The 19668-nt window shown below is 34.4% G+C and overlaps 2 protein-coding genes across 4 annotated transcripts in view; one reads left to right on the top strand and one right to left on the bottom strand.

The window, feature by feature from the left end:
* Positions 1-19668, top strand: part of rk (G-protein coupled receptor rickets) — an 896029-nt gene that overhangs the window by 555204 nt on the left and 321157 nt on the right. The gene's annotated exons all lie outside the window — the stretch shown is intronic.
* LOC140444924 (facilitated trehalose transporter Tret1-like) overlaps positions 1-19668 on the bottom strand; it is a 30251-nt gene that overhangs the window by 6723 nt on the left and 3860 nt on the right. Inside the window, exon 2 of one of the 2 annotated variants that reach the window (XM_072536628.1) lies at positions 14914-15037. In XM_072536628.1, the coding sequence (XP_072392729.1) occupies positions 14914-14983 (70 nt within the window). In that variant the 5' untranslated portion in view covers positions 14984-15037. The remainder of the gene's footprint in view (positions 1-14913; positions 15038-19668) is intronic. The other variant, XM_072536636.1, reaches the window with a different exon arrangement.

Genomic DNA, 19668 nt, shown 5'->3' with positions numbered 1-19668 from the left:
TCCTATTTTCGGGGGGTTAGGTGGAAGAGCAGTTGTGTGCCGCTGTTGCACAGTGGTACACAAACTGAATCTCGCCCTACTGATATTATATTTCATTGTAAAGAAAATTTAATCTGTTGTTAATAAAGACATTTATTATTATTATTATTATTATTATTATAATGTTGTATCTCTCCGACTCTATTTGAGATTTATGTCTCTGCACCTCTGAAACAATGGAAAAGGAAAGTCAAAGGAATGGGTATACAATTGAACGATCAGGATTACATATATACTTTACAATTTGCAGATGATCAGGTGGTGATCTCAAATGACAAAGATGACATGGACTACATGCTTAGAAAACTAATTGAAGAATACCAGAAATGGGGATTAAATATCAATTTAGAAAAGACAAAATACCTCTCAATTGGAGCTGAAGCAGAACAACTCGATATCGATGACAATCAAAAAATAAATCCATGCAACGAATATAAATACCTGGGCATCATCTTCGACCGTAGTCGAAAAGACGAACGAGAAATAGAACATCGAATTGTACAAGCACGAAGAGCTATAGCATGTTTAAACGGAGTTCTATGGAGTAAAGAAATATCAAAGAAAAGAAAATGGAACATCTATGAGACAATGGTTAAAACTAGCCTACTTTATGGAGCTGAGATATGGAGAATAACCGAAAAATATAAGAAAAAGGTCGAAGCCACGGAAATGGATGCCGTCAGAAGATTGATGAGAATATCAAGAGCCGACAGAATACGGAATGAAGTGATAAAACAACAAGTGGGTATAGATGGCACTATAGTTGAGGATATTGAGAGAAAACAGCTCATATGTTATGGGCATGTGAGCCGAATGGGGGACGAAAGATTGCCTAAAAAAACGATGATGTGGTAACCCCCAGAGAAGAGGAAACGAGGAAGACCACCACAGAGCTGGAACCTGGGAATTAGGAAAGCGATTAGCGCTCGAAATCTGGACGAAGACCTAACTCAAGACAGAATACAGTTGCGTTTGGGAGTCGGACAACGTCGTAAGACGTTATAAAAAACCGAATATATATATATATATATATATATATATATATATATATATATATATATATATATATATATATATATATATATATATAAATATATATATATATATATATATATATATATATATATATAACAAAACTTTTAATGAAAAGACAAAAGGCATAAAGGATAGAAATGGAAAAGTATCAGAAAATGAAAAAGACTTTAAAGAAATCTGGACTGATTATTTTAAAGAATTATTAACAGTACAAGAGGACCAAGACTTAAATGAAAACGTGGAAGAAGAGACCACGATGATAGAAACCGAGCTAGAAAAACCAACGAAAGATCAAGTTGAGGAAATTATAACAGTAGTCGAAACGGTAAAGCACCAGGTAAGATGGTATAAACATGGAGCTTATAAAATATGGTGGACATAAACTCAGAGAAAAAATATACCAATTAATTAAAGTCATATGGGACGAAGAAGAGATGCCAGAAGAATGGTACAAGGGACAAATTATCACAGTCCATAAAAAAGGAGACCAACAAATGTGTAATTATTATAGAGAACTGACATTATTAAACACAGCGTATAAAATCATGTCAAGCTTAATACAACGAAGACTTGCCGAAGCTACTACAAATATCATGGGACAGTATCAATGCGGATTTATTAGGGGAAAGTCAACAACAGATGCCACACATACGGTAAAGCAAATTATGGAGAAAGCTTATGGATATAAAATAGAAATTAAATTGCTTTTTTAGACTTCCAACAAGCATTTGATTCAATAAACAGAGCTTACTTACTTACAGCTATGAGAGAAATGAGAATACACAACAAATTAAGACGATTAATAAAAATGACAATGAGTAAAACTGTAGTAACTGTAAAAACACAAGTAGGAGACACAGAAAAATTTGTTATAAATAAAGGAGATTCATTATCTGCAACCCTGTTTAATCTTGCCGTTGAATATATAGTCAGAAAAATTAACACCGGTACACTTAGAATGAGAAAGGGACAAATAATAGCATATGCCGACGATATTGTGTTAATAACAAAGAACAAAAAAACAATGGAAACTATGTTAAAAGAATTGGTAGCAGAAGGGAAGAAGTAATAAATCAAGAAAAAATGAAAATAATGAGATTTGACAAAAAATATGAAAACAAAAAGACTAGACTGGGAGAATATATATTTGAAGAAGTAGAAAAGTTTAAGTATTTGGGAATATTATTAACAAACAATGGAGAAAGGGAAACAGAAATTAAAGAAAGGATAATTACAGCAAATAAGACGTGCCATACAAATAAAAAACTTCTAAAAAAATTACTGAGCAAGAAATCGAAAATGAAGATATATAAAACAATAATTCGACCGACTATGATGTATGCTGCCGAAACCCTTAGCATGACAAAAAAAACAAGAGGAAGACCTTAGAATACTAAAAAGGAAAATACTAAGAGCAATATTAGGACCAATAAAAATTAATGAAAACCAATATAGACAAAGAACGAATCATGAACTACTAAACGAAATTAAAGAGGATATAGTTTGTAAAATAAAACAGCAAAGGGCAAAATGGCTAGGACATATATGGACATCAGGACCATCTACGGCAATATTTTCAATATTGGAATGGACACCAGCTGGTAAAAGAAGACGTGGAAGACCAAGATCTACATGGCTACAAGAAGTAACAAATGATCTCAACAGGGCGGGCGTACGGCAATGGAAAGAAAAAACCAGAGATAGGAAACAGTGGAGAAAAATAACAAGAAAAATTAAATAAAGAAAATGAGGACTGATCTACCTCGTAACATAGATCTAGAGAGCTTAAGCGGCGTAACCCCATGTGGGGTGTTTAGCCACAATATTTAAATATATATATATATATATATATATATATATATATATATATATATATATATATATATATATATATATATAATTCTAATTATTCGCATTAATGTCCATTTTACGCACTTAAAAAATTGCTTGTAATACTAAACAAACTAAACCAGAACAAGTTATCCGGTAATATATATTCGTTTATAAAAAAATTTCTCACAGAGCGATCCTTTAAAGTAATTACTAATGGCAAAACTTCCTCACAGCACACAACCACGAACGGTGTCCCGCAAGGGTTTGTCCTAAGCAGCACACTATTTCTCCTTAGTATTAACGATATTAGTTCATTCATAAACGACCCTGTACAATACGGAATATATGCTAACGACATAGTATTATTCTGTCATGGAAAGGTCACATCCAGCACAAATACTTTACTACAAAACACTCTAAGTAAAATAAACAACTGGGCCAGTCAATCCGGCCTTAACTTCTCCCCATCCAAATCCAAAGTTATTCATTTTACCAGAAGACAAAACACGCAATGTCCAACCATTACTCTGAATGGAAATTTTCTCCAAGTAGTAGATCAAATAAAGCTTCTTGGAATTATTTTCGATAAAAAACTTTCCTGGAGACCACACATTCGAGAACTTAAGGGTAGCTGCCTTCAAAGAATGAATCTTCTTAAATCACTAGCTCATTATAGTTGGGGAGCCGATGAGGAAACACTACTAAAAATATATCGAGCTCTTATTCGCTCCAAGCTTGACTATGGTAGTGTTCTCTACATGTCATCAAGTAACTTACTACTACGTTCACTAAATGTAGTCCAAAATACTTCCCTTCGACTCTGTTTAGGAGCATTCCGATCCAGTCCGGTGGAAAGCATTCATGTAGAATGTTTCGAACCCTCGCTTTATCTAAGACGACAACAACTTCTACTGCTCTATTTCGCTAGAGTTTCAGCAAATCCCACAAATCCCACAAGAAACCTCATTTGTAATAGACAATTACCAGTTACTAATAATCCTAGAATGGTACCGTCCACTATACAGATGTTAATTCCTTATTTAGATATCAATCTATTGTCCACCAGCCCTTTCACGGTTCCTCAAACTCCTCCATGGATATGTAAACTTCCAAATTTCAATATCGAATTATCCAAATATAATAAGAATGAAATATCACCTTCCGTCATCAAACAAAGATTCTACGAAATACTACATCAATGCAACTTCGATAAGATCCTTTACTCAGATGCATTTAAGACTGAAGAAGGTGTTGGCTGTGCTGTTACAACGACTAAATCCACCGTCAACTTGTTTCGACTCTCCAGCAATTGCAGTATTTATACTGCTGAACTATATGGAATACTACAAGCGGTGAAAACTCCACTCAACGATGATAAAACTATAGCAATCTGTACGGACTCTCTGTCCTCCATGCAGTCCATAAGAAACGTACATTCTTTCCACCCAATAGTTCAAGAAATCCAGAGTATATGTAATCGTCTTCAAACTAATGGAATTACAGTAACAATATTGTGGGTTCCATCACACGTTGGTATTCCAGGTAATGAAAGAGCCGATCAAGCAGCAAAACAAGCTTGTTCTCTTAACGTTACAACAGACGTTCAAACATCATCAGATTTAAAAAGAATAATCAAACATAAAATAATGGACCTTTGGAATGATCATTGGAAAAGAAGCAATACCAAGTTAAGCGTTCTACAACCAAACATTTTCTACCACCACCTCCCACCAATGAAAAGAAAGGACAAATCTATCATTCGAAGATTAAGAATAGGGCACACACGCCTTACACATGGACACCTAATGAATTCCAGTAATCAGATTTTGTGCCAGTACTGCAACAGCACGACTTCCGTAACACATGTACTTCTTGACTGTCAACACTACCTAGCGGCCAGAAGAAAATACAATCTTGGTAACGACCTAAAAGACATACTTATCTCAAACAGCAGCAACTATGAAAATGTATTAAACTTTTTAAAAAACACAAAGTTATACAATTTAATATAAAACAAAATGTGTTATAAAAAATGTATTGTAACTAATTTGTACCCAATGTAAAGTATTAACCATGTAAACATGAATGTAAAATTGTACCTGTGTCAATGACCATTAGCTGTCGAGACACATATTTTTCGAAATAAAAAAAAACAAATTGCTCTTCGAGAAATTTGAACGGGTGCATTTATTTTGAATTGTACATATTACATCAGCAAATACGTACATTAGCTGGTTTTTCAATTTTTAACTGCCTTCTACCACTTTGTCAATTCTAAAAAATAGATGTGGTAACGTGTTCTGAGGGACTAGAAACCTCAAAACATTTTACTAAAGACAACTTCACCATGATTCTAATTAATACTCGTTCTATAAGATATAAAACAGATGAATTATTTTTGTTTCTAGAGGAATTAGGATTTCCCCAGATAGTTGCGGTTAACGAGCACTGGCTTGATGTCAACAAGCCTTTTTTTGCAGAGAAGTATACCTCAATTGCTAGGTATGATCATCCAAGTTCAGCTCATGTTGGCACCCTAATTCTTTCTACAAATAATTTATTTCTCTCCTATAACAAAATATGAGTTTCTGTTGAATGATGTTAGACGACCTGCCCAATAAAAGCAGGAAGATTCTATACGGCGACTTGAATAATAATTACGCTGTTGCTTGTGCTACCCAATTATCCTTGGTCAATATATATTCGAATCGTATGGTTTTATCTTCTTCTTCAAGTGCCATCTCCGCGGCGGAGGTCGGCAATCGTCATAGCTATTCGGACTTTTGAGACGGCTGCTCTGAAAAGTTCATTTGATGTACATCCGTACCACTCTCTCAGGTTGCGCAGCCATGACATTCTACGCCTCCCTATGCTTTTTTTTCCTTGGATCTTTCCCTGCATAATCAGTTGGAGCAAGGTGTATTTCTCTCCACGTGTAATATGTCCGAGATATTCTAATTTTCTTGTTTTTATTGAATTTAAAATTTCCATTTCTTTGTTCATCCTTCCCAGAACCTCTTTGTTTGTGACGAGTTCTGTCCATGATATTTTCAGAATTCTTCTGTACACCCACAGCTCAAATGATTCCAGTTTTTTCATTGATGTCGCATTCAAGGTCCAAGATTCCATTCAATAAAATAAAGTCGAAAAAACATAGCACCTCGCCAACCTAACTCTTAGTTCCAGTTTTAAATCCCTGGTACATAGAACTATTCTCATTTTGTTGAAATTTGCTCTAGCCTTTTCTATTCTTATTTTCATCTCCTGATTGTAATCATTTGTGGAGTTAATCATTGTTCCTAGGTATGCATATTTGTCCACTTGTTCGACGTTGGTTTCGTTTATTAGAAGATTCTCGTTATTTCTTTGAGTTTTCGATATTCTCATAAATTTCGTCTTCTAGACATTCATTGTTAGACCATACTCTTTTCCATACTCTGCTATTCTGGTCACCAGTCTCTGAAGATCTTCAATGTTTTCGGCTAAGATCACAGTGTCGTCCGCATATCTAATGTTGTTAATGGGAACTCCATTTACCTTTATTCCAGCTGTTTCACCCTCAAGAGATTTTTTCACATCTTCGGAGTAGGCATTGAAAAGAATTGGCGACAATACGCATCCCTGTCTTACTCCACATCTAATTTCAATTTCTTCTGGCAGCTGTTCGTTAACACGTACTTTTGCTCGCTGTAGTATAAATTTGATATGATCTTGAGGTCGTTGTAGTCAATCTTCTTTGATTTCAGGACATTCATTAAATGTTTATGTCGTACTTTATCCAATGCTTTATTATAGTCAATAAAACATGCGTATATATCTTGATTGACATCCAGGCATCTTTGTATTAGTATATTAAGTGAAAAAAGAGCTTCACGTGTTCCTAGGCCTTTGCGAAAACCAAATTGTCTATTATTAACGTCTATGTCCAGTTTGTGATATATTCGGTTATGGATGACTTTAAGTAGTAACTTTAGCGTATGAGACATTAAGCTAATGGTGCGGTAATCGCTGCATTCTCTTGCGTTTTTCTTTTTAGGGAGACAAATAAAAATAGATGTTAACCACTCTTTGGGGTATACGCCTAAACTATAAATTTGGTTCAAGAGTGTCACTAAAACATCAATGTGCTTCTCATCTAGAATTTTTAGGATTTCTATAGGAAGCATATCAGGTCCAGGGCTTTTCCCGCTCTTCATTGTTTTTAATGCGTGCAATATTTCTTCCTTTGTAATATATGGACCTATTTCTTCTGACGTAAGTTCTATGTGCTCCAGATCTCCTCTTTCATCATCGAACAATTCATCGATATATTCTGCCCATCTTTGTATTTTCTCGTCCGTATGTGTTATAGCAGTACCGTGTCTATCCAGAATTGCACAAGTGGGATTTTGTTTTCTTAGTCCTGCCAGTTCTTTGATTTTCTTGTGTAGGTTAAACAGATCATATTTATTTTGAAGGTCTTCGATCTCTTTGCATTGCTCTTCAAAGTATTTTTCTTTTGTCTGCTTTATCGTCTTTCTAATCTCGTGGTTTATCTCTCTGTATTTATTGTTATCCTTGTTTTTAAATTGTCTCCGTTGTTCCATCATATTGAGTATCTCGTCATTCATCCATTCCTCTTTTCTCCTTGAGGAAGTCTTTAGTATTTCTTTACAGGGTTCCAGTAGACAATCTTTTAGTCGATTCCAGTACTCGTCAATATCATTGGTGTTTGTGTTCAATTTGTTGCAGTTCACATGCAGTTCATGTTGGAGGCATTCTTTTACTTTAGGTTCTTTAAGTTTTCTTGTGTCTATTGTAGGAATTCTTTGATGTCTTTTAATATTTTTAAGGGTGAGTGTAATTTTGGCTATAAGTGGATTGTGATCTGAGGCCACGCCTGATCCAGGATATGCTTTCACGGCTTTAACAGCATTACGGTATCTTTCATTGATCATAATGTAGTCTATCTGGTTCCTGACTACTTTCTCCGATGTATCTGCGGGCGATCGCCATGTATACAGTCGTCTGTTTGGTAACATAAAAAATGTGTTTGTAATAATAAAGTTCTGCTCTTGACAGAATTGTAACAGACGGTCTCCTCTCTCGTTTCGATTTCCCAGACCATAGTTTCCTATACACTTTCCGCTTTGTCCCTTTCCAATCTTTGCATTGAGATCACCTAGGACTATCGTGATTTCTCTTGTTTTCGTTATTCTAAGTGCCTCTTCGATATCTCGATAAAATAATTCTACTTCTTCTACGTCGGCATTCGCCGTAGGAGCATAAACCTGTATCAAATTCAGTTTGGCATGAGATGTCACTAACTTCAGTACTATTACTCTTTCTGAGATAAGATAGGGAAATAGCATTCCACCGCTCTATATGGTTTTATAATGCACGTTAATTCTCCTACAAGAATTACTGAAACAACATTACTTACCATAATTATCTCACATTAATTATATTGTCTCAGATTTCTCACCCCTTGATATACGCTCTACAATTATTAATGTAGGACTATCTGATTATAAAGCAGTATATACCAAGTTTAACACTATTAACAAATAATTCTCGAAAATCCAATGTTTAGGTACGATTTTTTTGCTTAGACCTTTCGTAAATTCCAAAATTTGTGCTTGATTCTGGGTGGCAGTTTCCCTCTGTGGGCGTCGACTATAATTTCAGTAATTTTTTAGATAGATATTTTCTTTAATTACAATTAAGTCAAAACATCGCAAACCCTGGACTACCAAAGGTATCCGCATATTAGACAAGAATATGCGTTCCACTACTGTACATCAAGAAATTTACTAGCAATGTCTTTGTCAATGAATACATTTCCAAGTACAGAGGAACCTATCTAAAACTTACCAAAACAGCTAAAAAAATGTACTATCAAAATCGTCTGGGAAACTCTAAAAATGTTGCAAATGATCTATTCCTCTTGCGCGTGCAGTTGATATGAAAGAAACACACGAAGGTATGTCGCTGATCCTAAATGCAGTAAGCTATGATACATATAAGTGGCAAATATATGGTTACTTAAAAGTTATTGGATTATTACTTGGTCTTCAGGGAGGATTTACAAAATTTTGCTGTTTTCTTTGTCTTTGGGACCGTAGAGCAACACAGAGCCATTACCAAATTAAAGAATGGTCACCAAGAGATCAGTAGATTCCAGGTCAAGCTAACGTAAAGAATATACCTCTCGATCCCAAAAATTTTCTGTTTTAAATTTAATTAAAAATTTCGTTAAAACATTAGATAAAGAAGGAGATGCGTTTAAATACCTTAAACCAGGGGTGGCCAACCTTTTTAAGTCGAGTGCCAATATGAGAACAAAAAAAATTTGGTGTGCCACTAAAATTTTTCGACATACTAACATTAATAATATACGGTACAATATGTATTTCTTATGTAAATTCCACATTTTTCCGTTTAGTCAAGATAGCGGAGGTTTAAAAAATAACGTAATAAGTAAAACATAACAACAAACTTACTTTATTGTTAATAAAAATAAAATAAAAACGTTAAACAAAAAAACTTAAATATTTTCTTATTATCTAAAATTCAAATAATTAAACAGTTACTTATTTAATGTGGTATTTGAACTTGTATTTTTTTAATTAATTCATCTATATTGGGATTAATTTCGGAACTAGCCAACAGAATTAGATTTTTTAAATGCATGTCAGTTAATCGTGACCGATATTTTGATTTTATTATGTTCATAATAGAGAACATTTGCTCACAAACGTACGTTGAACTAAATCTACAACAATATCTTAGAGCTAACTCGTGTAAATTAGGAAAATTGTTTGCTGGTACAAATTTCCAAAATTCAATATAATTGGGATCAGTAACAGTTAAAATAATTTCCCTATATTTGGTTTTTAGTATAGTGTGGTTCTGTAAATCAATAATTTCGATCTGTATTTCAGCTGAGTAACAATTGATATCTTGCAGAGAAATAGAAAAAGGATTTATGAAAAGGTCAACATTCATTTTGTCTTTTTGAAAATATTCAAACCGGGTATTGAATGAACCTAGCAAAATAGATATAAGCTTTTTAAATTTGTCATAATTTGGAGTTCTACTGACCTTGTTAGCTAATTCCTGCATTAATGTGAAATGTGTCAATCTCTGTTCTCCAAAATCGTTACAAAAAAGCATAAGTTTATTCACAAAAGAAGATATATGACCAACTAGAGTAGGAAAAATACAATTTTTTCCCTGTAATCTTAAATTTAATAAATTTAAATGTCTCATAATATCAGTGAGAAAAGCTAAATCTCAAAGCCAATCTTTATCATTAAGTAACGAGCACTCACTGGGTAGTTCATTGTTTTCTTGCAAATATTTTAAGACGCACTCCTTCAAGTTCCAAAACCTTTCGAGTGCATTTCCTTTGGAGAGCCAGCGCACACGGCAATGGAGAAGTAACTCTCCATCTTGCTCCGTTTCTTCCGCGAACAGTTCTCGAAATTGTCGTCGATTCAATGCCCGAGCTCGTATTTTGTTAATGCAGCGTGTTACAGGGTCAACAACAGATGACATGTTTAGGTCCTTGGCACAAAGAGCTTCCTGGTGAATAATACAATGGTACTTAAAAACTTTTCTTCCCAAATAGTTTTCCTTTAGTCTACCAACCATGCAAGGAGCTCCATCTGTACAAACACTATCTAATTTTGACCATTCAACTTTGTTGACTTCGATTACGTTTTTAAGCTGTTGAAAAATGTCCTCTCCTGTTGTTGTGGCTAGTTGGCGCAAATCCAGAAGCTCTTCGGCATTTTCAAAATTATCATTGGTATAACGGACAAAAATGCTTAACTGCGCATTTTCTGTGTTGTCACAACTTTCATCCAACGCTAAAGAAAAGAATTTGCAGGATTTTAATCCACTTATAATTTGGGAAACAACATCCTGGCCCATATCATCTATACGGCGCATGACTGTATTTCGGGATAATGCAATATTATCGACCATATTTTTGATCTTTACATCTCCCACATTTTTAGCAAATATTGCCAGACTATTTTTAATTATCTCCTCTCCATCAGAGTATTTTTCTTCCGGGCTAACAGCAGAGAAAGTTCATATGATGTTTTAACCATAGTTTCCATTTCATCACTTCTCTTCTGAAATAGTGACTGTTGGCTGGCTAGGGTTTTCTCTTTTTTTTTCAATAAAGTCGGCTCGCAAATGTGAACCAATAGGATATTTGTTGCTGAAGTCCTTATGCAGTTGTTTATAATGTCATTCCAGGTTAAATTTTTTCGGAACTGCTACAGACAATCCACATATCAAACAAACAGGCTTTGAAGTATTACGATTAGTAAATAAAAATTGTTCTTCCCAAGCAGGTTGAAAATCGCGAATTGCAATATCATCTTCGTATTTTCGTTTTGAAGTCGAAGGCTTACTCGTGGACATATCGAACAAATACTTTTAAAATTAAAGAAACAATGCGCGATGACAAAATGTGCACATACAACGGGGCAGTTTAAAATAAACTAAGCAAGGGTAACGCTGTAACGCAGTCCTATTGCACATTACGACAGCTAGGATCACGTGCACCAATCGTAGCAATATCGCTCGCCAGAGGATGCAATGATGCCGCATCTATCGTAACTTCCGTAAACCTACCAAGTTTCTTCTTATTATTTTTTGTTTTTCAAGTTTTAATTTTTTTGAAAGTGTTTTAATCCAAAACGCTACGCGTGCCACTGATAGGACTCAATCGTGCCACAGAGTGGCACGCGTGCCGCGGGTTGGCCATCCCTGCCTTAAACAAATATTTCCTAAGCTAAGTGATGCGAAGCTTAAAGAAGGGATATTTATTGGACCACAAATCAGAAAAATACTGAGGGATCAACAGTTTGATGAAAAATTAAGTGATGTTGAGTTAACTGCGTGGATTTCTTTCAAAAGAATTGTTTTCGAGTTTTTGGGAAACGAAAAAGCAGAAAATTATCAAAATGTTGTAGAACTACTTAAAAATTACTGCAAAATGGGCTGTCGCATGTCTCTAAAAATACAACACTCCCATTTAAATTTTTTTCCCGGAAAATTTGGGTGCGGTCTGCGACGAGCAAGGAGAAAGGTTCCACTAGGATATTCTCACAATGGAGCAACGCTACCAGGGAAGATGGGATGCAGCAAGGATGGGAGATTACTGTTGGTTCCTGATGAGAGAAAGTGATACAGAGTATAAAAGGAATTCGGCGTTTGCAAAGAATTTGAGTACAAAAGACTTACCATAATTTTGTTTCTAGTTCTTGACTTGTAATAATAATAGTCTCCCGTTTTATACCGCTTCGCGGCTTTGGGAGTATAGCAGGGTAGTCTGCTATATCTAGGGCCTACGGTACACAAGGAAGGTAACATGGCCAGTGCTACGCTTCAACCGCCTATTATTACCCCTGGTTTTACCCAAGGTACTCATTTTATTAGGCAAACACCAGTAGGAAGAAGGTCAAAGGGAAGACCCAAACTTAGATACATGGAACAAGTGGAACAAGATCTGAAAACACTTAAGATTACCAACTGGAAAAACAAAGCAAGGAACAGAACAGAATGGCGGAAAATCCTAGAACAAGCCAGGACCCAGAAAGGGTTGTCGAGCTACTGATGATGATGATGACTCATTTTATTCAGGCTGAGTCGACCTGGGGCCTATAGACATTTTTAAAAATGTCTAGTTGTTCTTGCCGGCGGTTGACTTTTTGAATATAGTATATAAGAATTTTTATAATAAATAACATTATTTGATGCATTCTATAACTCAAAATATATATACGTGGTGAGAAATTTTGGTGTTTGAATTCGCAAACAGGATGCTTTAAACCCCCCGGTACAGCCATTTTAACATCAGTCGCAACTTTTTTTTTAATTTGTTGACTAGTGTTATTATTGTTATTTTTTGTCCATAAAATTGTAAAATTTTCAGTGGCAATAAAGCATATTTCTATTTTATTCTATAGGTCAACTGTCACCGATTTAAAGATAACTTAAATAATGACATTGCTACTCAAAGTCTTTTGTGAAGGCCTTTAATACTTCGTTGCTTTGATTTATTTAATTTAATATAGATTAGTCTAAATAATAGACCTTTAATATACTATTAGTATAATTGTTGAAGCTGGTAATTTAGAAATTATTATACAGTGTGGCGCACCGAAAACGAAACAGAGGCATTTACTGGCAGATGATTCCTTTTTTGAAAAAACGCTCGGACCCGTCGATTTTGTTTTCGAGGGGGACACAAAATTGGCATAAAATCACTTTAACATTTGCAGCTCCTTAAGCGGGGGTGGCATCATCCCTAAAATCTTAAATAAAAGGGGGGGTCGAATGATCCAATATTTGAAAGGTCTTTCAACTCCCTTTATAATGATGTAAAATTCATGTATTCAATTTAGTAGTTTTGGAGATTTATTGATTTAAAGTTTAAAGTAGACTTTAATAGGTAGATCAAATTAGTTTGTACTTCTTTCAGAAGAAATTTGAGTAAAAGCATTTTCTTGATAAGTAAATGCTTTTATTTACTACGCCCATGGTTTATTAATAATAAAAATAGCAATTGAAGTGTCCTTTGTGACAAAAAAAGTTGTTTCTTGAAGAAAGATAAGTAGAGAATGCCACGTACTTATTTTAAATAGGAAATAGTACATTAGTTTGCGATAGATTTGACCAATCTTTGTTGTTAAAATATCATTTATTGCTTTATACATAAATTAACCATGGTATATTCCACGGCAGAAAGGGTTGAAATTATTGAAATATTTTTCGGAAATAATCAGTGCGCTAATAGAACAGCACAAATTTTTAATGAGCGAAATGAGAACAATAATGTGCTCCGAAAATATGTTCTAGAACTTAAGCTTTGGCGATCATTTGGTTGGTCCTTTTTTCTTACCTGGAAATTTGACTGGTGAAATGTATTTGGAATTACTGCAAAATGCCATAGATCCTGCGCTAACAGATATAATTGAAAATCAGAATGATGGTCGATACGTTGAGAATATGTTGATGTTCCAACAAGATGGTGCCCCACCACATTACGCATTAAGAGTTCGGCATTATTTAGATCAGACCTTTCCAGGTCAATGGATTGGTAGAAGAGGTGCCGTTGAATGGCCCCCAAGATCGCCAGATTTATCACCTTAGGATTTCTTTTTGTGGCGTTACTTAAAAAGCAAACTCTATGCTACTCAGCCAACATCCTTAGAAGATTTACGACAAAGAATTGTGAATGAGTGCCATCAAATTACTCCTCAAATATTGCAAAATGTCCGGCAACGTTTTCAGCAAAATCTTTATTATTGCATGGAAAGTAATGGTGGTCATTTTCAACATTTACTCGGCTGACAGGTCAGTTCATTCTTTATTTTTTAACATCTTACAATGATGTATTTAAACTTTAAATCAATAAATCTCCAAAACTGCTGAATTGAAGTACATGAATTTTACATCATTGTAAAGGGAGTTGAAAGACCTTTTAAATGATGGATCATTCGACCCCCCTTTCCATTTAAGATTTTAGTGATGGTGCCACCCCCGCTTAGGGGGCTGCAAATGTTAATGTGATTTTATGCCAATTTTGTTTCCCCCTCGATAAAAAAATCGACGGGTCCAAGCGTTTTTTTTTTTTTTTTAAAGGAATCATCTGCCAGTAAATGCATCTGTTTCGTTTTCGGTGCGCCACCCTGTATAGTAATGTTGCCATATTATACGTCGTAAAATGGTCAAGATATTGAAGAAGTAAATAAACAACGGTAAAGTAAAACAAAATTTAATTAAACAAAATAAAATAAAGATTATTAACAAAGAAGTTAAAGTAAACATATACAAGATAGTTAAACTGAGAAAACAACTGGTTTAAATGTTAACTTTTATTATTGTATGTGAGAAGTGAGTACTCTCAACATACAAATATTGGAAAGGAACCACAGCAATGTAGTAAGTACAGGATAGTTTACAGATAATTCTAAAATTGTATGTAATATTGTAAGTACTTACTGACTAAAATGACCATAACTTGTGGCCAGTGCTTTTCCTCTTCTTTCTCATTGTCACTCACTGCTGTCATTTTACTGATTTTGGTAACTTATTGCGGTCATTAACATAAGCGGCACCTATACTACTAAATAAAAAGAAAATGGCTAGGTAAATAAAGAATATTTTCATTATATCATTAGAACTAATAGAGTTGGGAGTTACCGAATTAGTAAATGTGTAAAATATCTGTTTTAATGGGTTTTTGCTGTCATGGTCATTAAAAAATTTTATTTAAAGGAACTTTTATGTTCTAAATAAAAAAAAACAATTTTTATACATTAAAAAAACCTGTTTATTTATGGTTATTTTTTGTGCATTTTAAGGTGGTTTTGAGGTATACAAAAAAATTTGTTTACACTTTTAGATGTTTCTCACCACTGCAGAGAGCGAATTCCAAAAGATGCATTTTAATTTGAGTGACACTCTTTTCTTACTCTTTCTGTTTTCTGGTGTTAATGCAATTGTTTTTAAACTCATACGGGATTTAATTTGTGAAATTTAAAAAAGTTAATTATTTTTATATAAAAAATTAAAAAGAGAACACCTGTTTTAAAGCTTTTTTTTATTGTTTGAGGATTATTTCTTAAATATATTATTATAGAAACAAAAAAATTGGTTTACTAAGACTTTAAAAAAACTTGTCTTAGTTTTGAGAATGTGTTTAACGTATTTTTACAGAAATTTTATCGACTTACTTTACTTTTTCGTGTCCAAGCGTGATCATGTCAAGTGTTCGGACCACAGTTGGGCAGTTTACTGCCTTGTTGTTGGTATTCCACAGGTCGTCCACACATCGTTTATAAAAACAGGCATTGCTTGCACTTTTTTATAAAATAAATTAATCATATTTATTTTTTTACCTTTGATCAGCCGTTCCTGGTGCATATTGGGTACCCTAATAGTACAGTAAAAGCTACAAATTGTCGGTCAAACCTTTTTTATATTTTAGCTCTCTTTTAATGTCTCGCTGCTCCTTTCATTGGATTGATCAATACGAGCTTCGTCGATATTTCCGACCAACTCGTTGATATTTCTCCAATTTTTATTTCCATTAGGTCCATTATTAATAAGTTGACAATTGATGTAACTTTTATTACAATTTTGTGTATTGCGGCCGAGGTATCTCTTTAATAAATTGTTCTAGCTAAGAGTCTCAAACACAGTAAAAACATGACTTTGGACACTAGGATCAAGTGTTGGTTTATGTTTGTAAGCCACATTGTTCTCACTGATCAAAAACTTGCACCAGTCCGGGTTACAATAATCGTACCGAAATTCTGATCTGTAAAAATCTTATGATACTAACCAATGAGAATTTCTTTTTTTATGTCTATACAATCTGGATATCTTTGATAGTAAGACCATAAAAACAGACATTTCACTAATAAGTTTTAGAACCATCTTAGTTGTTTTAGGGCCGTCGATGCAAATACAATATCAGTATTTGATCTTCTATCTTTTTTTTTTTTGAAGCTTCTTGTTCTTTCACTTTTTTCTCATTTTTCGTGCTTTATTCTTTGTTTTTTTAACATTGTCACTTACTTTTTTACATGTAATGTAAATCTCCGTATGGTTTTGCATAAACCACAATCGCGTACATTTTGCTGTCACCATCACCGATGTAATTAACGTATAATACATTTATACAATTCTGTGGGTGTTTTAAGTATATCTACGGTTAAATAACCTTTTATTTTGTCAGCGAATCCTTCGTGATTAGCTCAATAATCAATTTTATATTCTTCGTATCATATGGAAATCTCAGCCTCGTTCAGCTCTGATTTTTTTTCTACATGATCAGCAAAACGTAGCCCCGATAATCAACAAAGCGTCCATCAAATACGTAAAACCTTTCTTTATCTATGTGCCATCTTCAGATACCGCTAATCGTTATCATATTTCTCGATGCATTCCATTTCGTCCTCTATTGCTTTTTCCGTTACAAACTCAAAACGTTGTTTTAGAGCTTTATGCATTTTGGAAATTGTAGAATAATAAACGGTAATGGAAAAACCATTACCGAAATACCATTCTTTGAACTTTATACATTGAAAAGTAACACTGGAAATGCGATCTGTGGCTAAGTCTGAAGACGATACACGCAACACTAAGATTGGAATGGAATTGGTAAAATTGGTGACAAAAATGAAAGAAGGTATGGCAGAAGTATTAAAAACAAGTAATTTAATTATATCAGTGAATTAGCAGAAAGGTGCTGATTTAGTATGAGTGATAAATTGATTAACGTTGTTGAATCATTTTATTTGTAAAAAAAAGGCTTCTGGCACTTGTTAGATAAATATAAACATTAGATGTTCAAAAAAAATTTCTAACCAAAACAATCGATAAAAAAAATATACCAAACCAAAGAAGACAAAGAAGAATTATAATTTAATGGAACGACACCACAGTTCAGTGATTCTTTCGAAGATACATTTAAGTACAATGGAAAAATATTTTAGAATAAGCGGTCAAACTAAAACATCTGATCAGAGGCGCACCCAAAAATTTGTCTGAGGGGGGGGGGGTTTGAAATTTTTTTATGCTACCTCCATTTTAAGTCCCTAAAATTTGGGTTTTAGTTTAGTTTAAAGTACTAAAGATAGCAGTGCCAAAGATTTAGGTATCTATTATCCTGCCTAAACTAAAACCACCCTCTCTTACTTGTGCGCAGTTGACTGTCGCACGTACCGTACTCCGAAAGTGGGGTGGCCGCTGTAAGGCTGACGACATTTTTAGAACACTCCATTCTCTTATCTAGATCTTATCTATTGTTCTGAAGCTATTTTTTGTGTCATTTTAAAGTAATTACTATTTTAATGGGAATAAGCCACAATTGAAGGTTAAAATAAGTTTATTGACGTTTGACATTAATCCAACTTGTAAATAAAATACATTTTGGAGACGGCTACCGCCGTATTCCCGTTCTACTCCGTCAATCCTCCCGGTCCAATGCATACTCGTCCTACAAACCTCTCGATTCTATCGCTCTTCTAATTCCTTCATTTTTTCAAGTTTTTGGGGTCAGCGTTCGTCAGGCATTCTCAATAGGTGTCCAAACCATTTTGAACCTCTTCTTTTTATTCTGTCAATGACCGTTTCTGTAGCATTCATGTTATATCTTATAGATTCGTTGGGCTTCCTTTCCCACCGTGATGTTCTAGCACTTCTTCTTAAATAATCAATTTCAACTGCCAACAATCTTCTCTCCAGGTCTACCTTAATTGTCTATACTTCAGAGCCATAACAAAGAACTGATTCAAACATGGTTTGCCCTATTCTTTTTTGTTCCCTTTGGAAATGTTGCGATCCCACCATAAGGAGTTCACACATCCTACAATTTTACGTCCCTGATTAATTCGGTGTTTAATTTCGGTTTCTCTCAAGCCGTTCTTAGCAATGAGTGCACCTAAATATTTAAATTTTTCCACTTGTTTGATTTCCACGTCCTCCTCTATCAACACTTCAAACCTTGCATCTGAATTGATAACTAAATATTATGTTTTCTTCATTCTGACTTGTAACCCCCATTTTACATATTCTCTGTATAGACGCCTTATCATAAATTCTAGATCATAAGAATCTTGAGCTAGGACGACTTGGTCATCCGCAAAGTTCAGGGAGAACAGTACGTCATTTCCTATATGGGTTCCCATTCCCTGGCAGTGGTTTTTCCAATTTTGGAGGGCAGCCTCAATATATAAATTAAACAGTAAGGGTGACATACTGCATCCTTGTTTTAGTCCTTTAGTTACTTTGATTTGCTCCAATAGTCTATTTTCGATTTTTAGGTAAGTAGTGTTATCTCTGTATACTTCTGTGATTATTATTAAAAGCTATGGACTAATGTCGAGTTGTTGTAAACCTTGCCACAATTTAAATCTTGGAACTGTATCTTACGCCTTTTCTAGGTCGATGAAGGCTAGATGTACTTCGGTACCAACCGCTATTCTTTTTTCTATTAATTGTTGTAGTATAAACAAGTTATCAGTGCAAAATCAAATATCAAAGAATCAAACGTCAATAAACTTATTTTAACCTTCAATTGTGGCTTATTCCCAATACAATAGTAATTAGATCTTATCTCTGTCATTTGCTCGGTTAGTGTTTCTCTTCTTCTTCTTTCTTTTTAATGATTGCTCGGATGTAATTGTGAACACTACTCCATCTCTCCGTACTTCCTGTCATCTTCACGATCATCTCTCTTACAGTCACAGGGTTCATACCTATTTCTTTATACATTCTGTTTCTCTCCACTGTACATCTATTACACTCCAGAATTGTGTAACAACAGTATATGCATTTATCTGTATCTGTCTTTCTGAACCTATGAAGATACGCCCTAAAACAGACAATCTACCCAGTCCCTTAGGCTCGAGATCAGCATCTTGGTCCACTGGGCAACATTTTCCTGGTTGTTCCACTCTTCTTGTTATCTTTCCATTGATCTTTCCCTGTCTTCTTTTATTTTATAGCTATTGTCAAATGCTCTCTTCTCTCATAGATATTTCTCTTTTCTACTGCTAACACATGCAGAGGAACACAACCCGTGATAGTCCACAAGGCCGTCGCAGATACAGTCCTGTAGGCGCATGCTACTCGCAACAGACTCGTTCTGTGTCCTTTTTCATAAGCCTAATATTAGGTATCTACATCCAAATATAATAAAAAATATTATTAATTATTGTGTATTTATACAATAATTAATTGTGTTCT

The sequence above is a fragment of the Diabrotica undecimpunctata genome, chromosome 1 (genome assembly GCF_040954645.1).
Source record: "Diabrotica undecimpunctata isolate CICGRU chromosome 1, icDiaUnde3, whole genome shotgun sequence".
NCBI classification, from domain to species: Eukaryota; Metazoa; Arthropoda; class Insecta; order Coleoptera; family Chrysomelidae; genus Diabrotica; species Diabrotica undecimpunctata.
This window is presented reverse-complemented; position numbering and strand designations above follow the sequence as displayed.